This window comes from Oncorhynchus kisutch, linkage group LG7 (assembly GCF_002021735.2).
Source record: "Oncorhynchus kisutch isolate 150728-3 linkage group LG7, Okis_V2, whole genome shotgun sequence".
Taxonomy (NCBI): Eukaryota; Metazoa; Chordata; class Actinopteri; order Salmoniformes; family Salmonidae; genus Oncorhynchus; species Oncorhynchus kisutch.
The window spans coordinates 40,561,092-40,570,677 of record NC_034180.2 but is presented as its reverse complement, the minus strand read 5'-3'; the positions used below and the strand labels follow the sequence as shown (position 1 = coordinate 40,570,677).

At 45.5% G+C, this 9,586-nt stretch overlaps 1 protein-coding gene across 6 annotated transcripts in view; it reads left to right on the top strand.

The window, feature by feature from the left end:
- The first annotated feature begins 72 nt into the window (after positions 1 to 72).
- The window catches only part of rab3gap2 (RAB3 GTPase activating protein subunit 2 (non-catalytic)), a 42,316-nt gene continuing 32,802 nt past the window's right edge, over positions 73 to 9,586 (top strand). For 2 of the 6 annotated variants that reach the window (XM_031829102.1, XM_031829099.1), the window contains exons 1-11: positions 73 to 641; positions 1,781 to 1,863; positions 1,986 to 2,106; positions 2,269 to 2,350; positions 3,698 to 3,745; positions 3,895 to 3,970; positions 4,061 to 4,162; positions 4,298 to 4,397; positions 8,832 to 8,852; positions 9,104 to 9,202; positions 9,429 to 9,577. In XM_031829102.1, the coding sequence (XP_031684962.1) occupies positions 533 to 641; positions 1,781 to 1,863; positions 1,986 to 2,106; positions 2,269 to 2,350; positions 3,698 to 3,745; positions 3,895 to 3,970; positions 4,061 to 4,162; positions 4,298 to 4,397; positions 8,832 to 8,852; positions 9,104 to 9,202; positions 9,429 to 9,577 (990 nt within the window). In that variant the 5' untranslated portion in view covers positions 73 to 532. Of the gene's footprint in view, positions 642 to 1,780; positions 1,864 to 1,985; positions 2,107 to 2,268; positions 2,351 to 3,697; positions 3,746 to 3,894; positions 3,971 to 4,060; positions 4,163 to 4,297; positions 4,398 to 5,793; positions 5,842 to 8,831; positions 8,853 to 9,103; positions 9,203 to 9,428; positions 9,578 to 9,586 lie in introns of those variants that run through there. The other 4 variants (XM_031829101.1, XM_031829100.1, XM_031829103.1 and 1 more) reach the window with 4 other exon arrangements.

Below are 9,586 nucleotides of genomic sequence, written 5' to 3'. Positions count from 1 at the left end.
AGGCAGCACCAATAGATTTCACATATTATTATTTTACTGGCACCAATGTAATTATCGATTCAAGCCTGAAGGGTAGGCGTTTTTTGCTGTGTTGAATTGTCAACCTTTGCTGACCTTGAACAAAGCTCAATTTTATTTGTTGAACCTGCCTTCCTGAGCCATAGAGGGCGACGTACACGAAATCGTCTCTAAAAGTGCCTCGAGATTGTATTTTATGGTTAGCGATGTGTCATCACAATACAGTCAGTCATTGGTCATCACCAAAACACTTGAAGTAAAGGGTTGAAACGGTGCAAATATTAACGAAATCAACTGACAGCAACACCTTGTACATGTATTTGTTTACTAACATTCATGGAAACGATACATATTTCAACGCAAAGGATCCCTGAGGAGTCTTGTCTTCTTGATTAGCGCTAACTTCATCATACTGCAACGTTGTTGTTTCCCCGTTGGACTGCAGCTGCAAGCTAACGTTAGCTTAGCTGGCTAATTCCCTGTATCCCCTCTGCCTCGTCGGGACGGGGTCGAAATGTCCTGCTGCCTGCTCGAGTTCTGCCGGGTCCAAGAACTCAAAGCAGTCCGGGAGTTCTTGTTCCAGAACCAGCAAAACAACCCTTCTTTGGGGGACAAGAAAACAGGTAAGTTAACTAGCTAACGCTCAGCTCTGGGCGAGCTGCTAAATTGCTGGTTATGACCAACTTGTTTGATTGCTTTGAAAAAAAAAAGAGACGAGGTATACAAACAGCTAAATTTGCTATAGACTTGTATAAATTGTGTGTAAAAAAATTGAGACCAAATAATGGTTCACAAATTGCACAACTTGTTGACAATCCAGTTGAAATTAGACTGTAATTTGTTCTATGGGCTACGTCACTTGTCATCTCATGCCTGCAAAATCTGACAACTCTCTCTGACAACTCAAGTCGCAAATTTTGTTCCAGTGATCTAAGTGCTACAAATACCAGGGAGTGTAAAGAATGCACGTATTCCTATGTCTCTTTAAATCTTTGACCTGTCACATCATGAATAATAGAATTAGAGATTATAGCAGTTGATGAGCGCAAGGTGTAGTGCAGGTGAGACCTGGATAGCTGCAGTACCAGCGGGAGGCAGATGAAGATGGAAAGAGGGAGGAAGGAGGGGGGATTTGCCCTTTGTCATATGAGTCATCCTACAGGAGGGCGCTTGAACAGATTACCGCATGATGCTGGACAAAGGAAGACACACACTCACACACATAAGCATACATACACATACTCAAAGCCCTGAGCCATTGTACATGGATGTTGCAGTCAGACTGTGTCAACAGGAGTCCCACTGTCAATGCGAGTTCTGTTAATCTCTTTCCTTCCCCCACTTACTGATATTTATTGCATCTCCAACTTCATCCCTTCTCTCTTTGGGTCGGGGGAGGTCTCTTGTACTTGATGCTCAGCTTTCTCTCCGCCTTCTTTGTTAGTTTGCCCCTGCCAGTCCAAAGATGTGTGTACAAGTGTGTATCATGCATCACCTGATTTTAATAAATGTTTAGCTTTATAGCCTAACTATTATAATAATAATAATAATATATGCCATTTTGCAGACACCTTTATCCAAAGCGACTTAGTCATGTGTGCATACATTTTACTTATGGGTGGTCCCAGGAATCAAACCCACTGCCCTGGCATTAAAAGCACCATGCTCTACCAGCTGAGTTACAAAGAACCACTAACATTTTAACTGACAATTGACTCTGGATTGCACCACCTAATAGTTGTGATTGATCTCTCTCGCTCAGAGAATGAGCTGGCCTGGGACGACTCAGACTGGGGGTCATGGGATAACCCTGAGGCCAAAGAAGATGGCAGTGGCACCACCACGGTCAGTTTGTCTGTCTCTTACACTATTTATATTCTTTAACTGAAGACTAGCCTAAATCAGACAGCACCCTTCCATAGCCCTCTGTGATCTATAAGGTTTGGTCCTGTTGTTGTGTTCCTTAGGGGGTGGTGGAGGACAGTGCTGCAGGGAGTGCCCCCTGGCTGCAGGACTGTGTGGTTTCTCTGTCTCCCTGCTCAGACCTGATGGTCGTTGCCAAAGACCACAAGGCTGTGTTTCTCTCAGGTATGTGTCCCAAAACACAGACACGCATGTTAATGTACACACAAATGCTCTCTACCCTACCCTTATTAAAGCTACATGAAACAAAGTCAATGTCCTCAAATACATAAACATCTCCCCAATGACACATACACTGCTGTTGGCATTGTCTCCTCTTTCTTGCAGCGAAGTGGCGGACAGATGATGGCGGCCGAGAGGAGATGACCCTGGCTGTGTCCTGGAGTGGAACTCTCAGCACAGAGGAGGGGTGAGAGAACAGGGGGAGGAGGGAATGAGAGAACGGGGGGGAATACAGGGGGAGGAGGGGTTGGAGAGAACAGAAGGAGGAGTGGGGAGGGAGAGAGGGAGGAGGGGGGGAGAGAACAGGGGGGGGGGGAGAACGGAGGAGGAGTGGGAAGAGAACGGAGGAGGAGTGGGAAGAGAACGGAGGAGGAGTGGGAAGAGAACGGAGGAGGAGTGGGAAGAGAACGGAGGAGGAGTGGGAAGAGAACGGAGGGGGAGTGGGAAGAGAACGGAGGAGGAGTGGGAAGAGAACGGAGGGGGAGTGGGAAGAGAACGGAGGGGGAGTGGGAAGAGAACGGAGGGGGAGTGGGAAGAGAACGGAGGAGGAGTGGGAAGAGAACGGAGGAGGAGTGGGAAGAGAACGGAGGAGGAGTGGGAAGAGAACGGAGGAGGAGTGGGAAGAGAACGGAGGAGGAGTGGGAAGAGAACGGAGGAGGAGTGGGAAGAGAACGGAGGAGGAGTGGGAAGAGAACGGAGGAGGAGTGGGAAGAGAACGGAGGAGGAGTGGGAAGAGAACGAACAGAGGGAGGAGGAGGGCAGAACAGAGGGGGAGAACAGAGGGGGGAGAACAGAGGGGGGGAGAACAGAGGGGGGAGAACAGAGGGAGGAGAAACAGAGGGAGGAGAACAGAGGGAGGAGAACAGAGGGAGGAGAACAGAGGGAGGAGAACGGAGGGGGAGCGGGAGAGAACGGAGGAGGAGCGGGAAGAGAACGGGAGGAGGAGGGGGGGAGAGAACGGAGGAGGAGGGCGGGGGAGAGAACGGAGGAGGGCGGGGGAGAGAACGGAGGAGGAGGGAGGGGGGGAAGAGGATGGGCGGGGGAGAGAATGGAGGAGGGGCGGGGGAGAGAATGGAGGAGAGGGCGGGGGAAAGAGCGGGGGAGAGAACGGAGGAGGGTCGGGGGAGAGAACGGAGGAGGGGGGGGGGGGGGAGAACGGAGGGGGGGGAAGATAACGGATGAGGGGGAGGGGGGGAAGAGAACGGAGGAGGGGGGGGGAACGGGAGGAGGAGGGGGGGGGGGGGAAACGGAGGAGGAGGGGGGGGGAAGAGAACGGAGGAGGAGGGGGGGGGGGGTGGAAGAGAACGGAGGAGGAGCGGGGAAGAGAACGGAGGGAAAGAAACATAAGGGTGGATGAATGAGAGAGGGGGTTAGACTGAGAGAATGTGAGGAAAGGAAAGGACACAGAAAGAAGTCAAGATTAGATTCCAGATTCAATTCAATTGACTTTATTGACATGGCAAGTTCATTATTACTTAACATTGTAAAAGTATACATATTGACTGTGTGTGTGTGCGTGCCTGCCTCTTTACAGGGAGAGTGTGAGCAGTGTCATCTGTATACCTCTGGCCAGCCAGAAAAGGTATGCCATCTAGTATGTCCGACACTGTCTGTGTGTGTGTCCATCCTCCATGTATGATCACTTGTGTGTACATATCAATGTGTATGTAGGTTTGTGTTCTAATGATAAGTATTAACTCTGTCTGTCGGTCTGTCTGTGTGTGTGTTCAGGAGTTCCACAGGTCGGCCAGACTGGACTTGTATTGTAGTGGGCTTCTCATCTGGTTATGTTCGCTTCTACACAGAGGTGCAGTACAGCAGTATTGACTTGTTACCTGGAAGTCTGGCTGGTGTGTTAATGTTATTCTAACAGTGGTGTTTTGTGTGTTTTTGTCAGAGTGGGGTCCTACTCCTAGCCCAGCTGTTGAATGAGGATCCTGTCCTGAGGCTCAAGTGTCGCACCTACGAGATCCCCCGCCACCCTGGTGTCACCGAGCAGGTACGGCTGTAGCACACACCAAAACACTGATAGCTGTCTGGGCCTGGGTATCAAGGTTCTTTTCATGACACTTTGTATTTATGAATTTCTCGCTCTCTCACTCTCACTCTCACTCTCTCTCTCTCTCTCTCTTAGCATGAGGAGCTGAGCATTCTTTACCCAGCAGCCCTGGTCACTATTGATGGCTTCAGTCTCTTTCAGTCTCTACGCGCCTGCAGAAACCAGGTGGCTCGAGGTACTGCTCTGTGTGTGTGTTTTGTGTCTGTCGTGGTACTGCTCCGTGTGTGTTTTGTGTCTGTCGAGGTACTGCTCCGTGTGTGTGTTTTGTGTCTGTCGAGGTACTGCTCCGGGTGTGTGTTTTGTGTCTGTCGAGGTACTGCTCCGGGTGTGTGTTTTGTGTCTGTCGAGGTACTGCTCCGGGTGTGTGTTTTGTGTCTGTCGAGGTACTGCTCCGGGTGTGTGTTTTGTGTCTGTCGAGGTACTGCTCCGGGTGTGTGTTTTGTGTCTGTCGAGGTACTGCTCCGTGTGTGTGTTTTGTGTCTGTCGAGGTACTGCTCCGTGTGTGTGTTTTGTGTCTGTCGAGGTACTGCTCCGTGTGTGTGTTTTGTGTCTGTCGAGGTACTGCTCCGTGTGTGTGTGTTTTGTGTCTGTCGAGGTACTGCTCTGTGTGTGTGTGTTTTGTGTCTGTCGAGGTACTGCTCTGTGTGTGTGTGTTTTGTGTCTGTCGAGGTACTGCTCTGTGTGTGTGTGTTTTGTGTCTGTCGAGGTACTGCTCTGTGTGTGTGTGTTTTGTGTCTGTCGAGGTACTGCTCTGTGTGTGTGTGTTTTGTGTCTGTCGAGGTACTGCTCTGTGTGTGTGTGTTTTGTGTCTGTCGAGGTACTGCTCTGTGTGTGTGTTTTGTGTCTGTCGAGGTACTGTAGTAGCAGTAGAGGTACAGTGCTGTCAAAAAGGCTTTTCCCCTTTTTGACAGCAAATTAGAAATAATTTTCTCGATAAAAAAAAAAAATCTTTGATACTGAATGTTGTCAGATCTTCAACCATAACCTAATATTAGATAAAGGGAACCTGAGTTTACAAATAACAACAAAAATTGATACTTATTTTATTTATTTAATTAACATGAAACACCCAATTCCCCTGTGTGAAGAAGTCATTGCCCCCTTACACTCAATAACTGGTTGTGCCACCTTGAGCTGCAATGAATGCAGCCAAGTACTTCCTGTAGTTGTTGATCAGTCTCTCACATTGCTGTGGATTAATTTTTGGCTGTGGATTAATGTTCTGCTCGTTTAAAGTCCTGCCACAACATCTCAATTGGGATTAGGTCTGGACTAGAGGTCGACCGATTAATCGGACTGACCAATTAATTAGGGCCGATTTCAAGTGTTCATAACCATCGGAAATCTGTATTTTTGGGCACCGATTTTTATATATATATATATATATATTTATATTTAACTAAGCAGGTCAGTTGAGAACACATTCTTATTTTCAATGATTGCCTAGGAACGGTGGGTTAACTGCCTTGTTCAGGGGCAGAACGACAGATTTTCACCTCGTCAGCTCAGTGGATCCAATCTTGCAACCTTACAGTTAACTAGTCCAACGCTCTAACCACCTGTCTCTCATTGCACTCCATGAGGAGCCTGCATGTTACATGAATACAGTAGAAGCCAAGGTATGTTGCTAGCTAGCATTAAACTTATCTTATAAAAAACAATCAATCAATCATAATCACTAGTTATAACTACACATGGTTGATGATATTACTCATTTATCTAGCGTGTCCTGCGTTGCATATAATCGATGCAACGCTGGGGGATGATTTAACAAAAGCGCATTTGCGAAAAAAGCACAATCATTGGACAACTGTACCTAACCATAAACACCAATGCCTTTCTTAAAATCAATACACAGAAGTATATATTTTTTAACCTGCATATTTAGCTAAAAGAAATCCAGGTTAGCAGGCAATATTAACCAGGTGGAATTGTGTCACTTCTCTTGCGTTCATTGCACGCAGAGTCAGGGTATATGCAACAGTTTGGGCCGCCTGGCTCATTGCGAACTAATTTGCCAGAATTTTACGTAATTATGACATAACATTGAAGGTTGTGCAATGTAACAAGAATATTTAGACTTAGGGATGCTACCCGTTAGATAAAATATCGAACGGTCCCGTATTTCACTGAAATAATAAACATTTTGTTTTCAAAATTATAGTTTCCGGATTTGACCATATTAATGACCAAATGCTCATATTTCTGTGTGTTATGTTATAATTAAGTCTATGACTGATAGAGCAGTCTGACTGAGCGATGGTAGGCACCAGCAGGCTCGTAAGCATTCATTCAAACAGCACTTTAGTGCGTTTTGCCAGCAGCTCTTCGCAAGCACAGCGCTGTTTATGACTTCAAGCCTATCAACCTAATGGCTGGTGTAACCAATGTGAAATGGCTAGCTAGTTAGCGGGGTGCGCGTTAATAGCGTTTCAAACGTCACTCGGTCTGAGACTTGGAGTGGTTGTTCCCCTTGCTCTGCATGGGTTCGCGGCTTTTGTGGAGCGATGGGTAACGCTGCTTGGAGTGTGGCTGTTGTCGATGTGTTCCTGGTTCGAGCCCAGGTAGGGGCGAGGAGAGGGACGGAAGCTATACTGTTACACTAGCAATACTATAGTGCCTATAAAAACATCCAATAGTCAAAGGAATATGAAATACAAATGGTATAGAGAGAAATAGTCCTATAAATACTATATTAACTACAACCTAAAACCTCTTACCTTGGAATATTGAAGTCTCATGTTAAAAGGAACCACCAACTTTCATATGTTCTCATGTTCTGAGCAAGGAACTCAAACATGAGCTTTTTTACATGGCACATATTGCACTTACTTCTCCAACACTTTGTTTTGGCATTTTTTTAACCAAATTGAACATGTTTCATTATTTATTTGAGGCTAAATCGATGTTTATTGATGTATTATATTAAGTTAAAATAAGTGTTCATTCAGTATTATTGTAATTGTCATTATTACAAATACTTTTTTTATTTTTTATCGTCCGATTAATCGGTATCGGCTTTTTTTGGTCCTCCAATAATCGGCATCGGTGTTGAAAAATCATAATCGGTCGACCTCTAGTCTGGACTTTGACTAAGCCATTTCAAAACTTCAAAATTGTTACTTTTTAATAATTTTCATGTAGACTTGACTGTGTTTTGGATCATTGTCTTGCTACATGACCCAGCTGCCCTTCAGCTTCAGCTCACAGACAAATGACCTGACATTCTCCTATAGAATTCTCTGATACAGAGCAGAATGTATTCTTTATTCTTGACCGTTGGTATAAGGTTTTTACTGTGGAACGCAGTGTTTGGCTTTCGCCAGGCATAATGGGACCCATGTCTTCCAAAAACATATACTTTTTACTTATCTGTCCATAGAATATTCATCCTAGAGTTTTGATGATCATCCAGGTGTTTCCAGGTGCTTTTTGGCCATCTTGAGTCAACTTTTTGGATGAGATGAGTCCCATTTATGTCTGGCGAAAACCAACAACTGCATTGCACAGTTAGTTACGACAGTGCAGCAATATCTAACAAGTAATCTAACAATTCCGCAAAAATGACCTTGTACACACAAATCTAAGTAAAGGAATGGAATAAGTATAAGTATAAATATATGGATGAGCAATGACAGGGTGGCATAGGCTAAGATGCAATAGATGGTATAAAATACAGTATATACATATGAGATGAGTAATACAAGATATGTAAATATTATAAAAGTGGCATTATTAAAGTGACTAGTGATCTATTTATTAAAGTGGCCAATGATTTCAAGTCTGTATGTAGGCAGCAGCCTCTCTGTGTTAGTGATGGCACTGTGTTGCCATACCAACGGTAAATCATGGTGGTGGTAGTGTGATGGTTTGAGGATGCTTTGCTACCTTAGGACCTGGACAACTTGCCTGAATAGAAGGAACCATGAATTCTGCTCTGTATCAGAGAATTCTACAGGAGAATGTCAGGCCATCCGTCTGTAAGTTGAAGTGCAGCTGGGTCATGCAGCAAGACAATGATCCAAAACACACATTCAAGTCTACATGAACATGGTTAAAAAGCAACACATTTGGAATAGCCTAGTCAAAGTCTAGACCTAATCCCTATTGAGATGTTGTGGTAGGACTTGAAATAAGCAGTTTATTATTGAAAACCCACATATGTCACTGAGTTAAAGCAGTTCTGCATGGAAGACTGGGCCAAAATTCCTTCACAGTGACGTGAGAGACTGATCAACAACTACAGGAACCGTTTGGTTGGAGTCTTTGCAGCTAAAGGTGGCACAAACAGTTATTGAGTGTAAGGCAATTACACACAGGGGCATTGTGTGTTGCATAACTTTGTTTATAAAATATGTATGTCATTGTTGTGTTATTTGTACACTCATGTTCCCTTTATCTAAAATGAGGTTTTGGTTAAAGATCTGATAACATTCTGTATAACAAACTGCAACAGTAGAGAAAATGAGCAAGGGGAAATACTTTTTCACAGCGCTGTAGGTTAGTGTTCGTAGTTGTAAAACTAGTTGCAGTACCATAGTAATTGTGCTATAAAGGTTACATGATGTTTAATAGAACCATGTTCTCTATTTGCTGGCTGGGTTGACAGAGTTCGCCAGAAAGGATGCAGGTACTGACACACGTACAAAAGCTAGTATTTGACACTTAGAGTAGTACATGTAGTATTTTTGGGGGTATATTTTGTGTATTGTGGCTTGAGGTGATTTAGTCATTCTACACCATTTACTCAACTCTTTCCTTCATCTCCTCTTTCTCTGGCAACCCTCACTTCCTTAACCTCTTTCTCCAAACCCCTTCTCTTACTCATTATTCCTAACTTTCTGTGTCTTTACCTCTCTCTCTCCCTACTCACCCCCTCAGCAGCGGCAGCAGGCAGTGAGGTGGTCCATCCTCCTCCTCTGGCCTATAAGAAGTGGGGTCTACAGGATATGGACACCATCGTAGACCACAGCAGCGTGGGTGAGAGAGTCGAGGAGGGAGGGTCAGATGGGTGGAGGGGCACAGGGAGTGGATGGGGGGGGCTGGAGGGAGAGGGGCAGGAGGACAGGGAGTTGGGCAGGAGGACAGGTGCATGGTGAGCAGAAGTTGGAGAAGATCATGGATTCTGGTTGACAGACAGTGAAAGTGTAGCTATGTTCGCCATTATAACGGTACTCTCTCTCTCCGCCCCTCCCTCCCTTGTCAGGTATAATGACGCTGTGTGTGTTTGACCAGATGAAGAATGCGTCTATCCTGGGGGGTTTCCATGCCTCTGTGAAGGGCAGCCCCCCTGCCATGAGTCAGTACATAACTGTGGGGGGAGGACCCTACACAGGCTTCTACTATGCCATTGAGGTGTGTGTT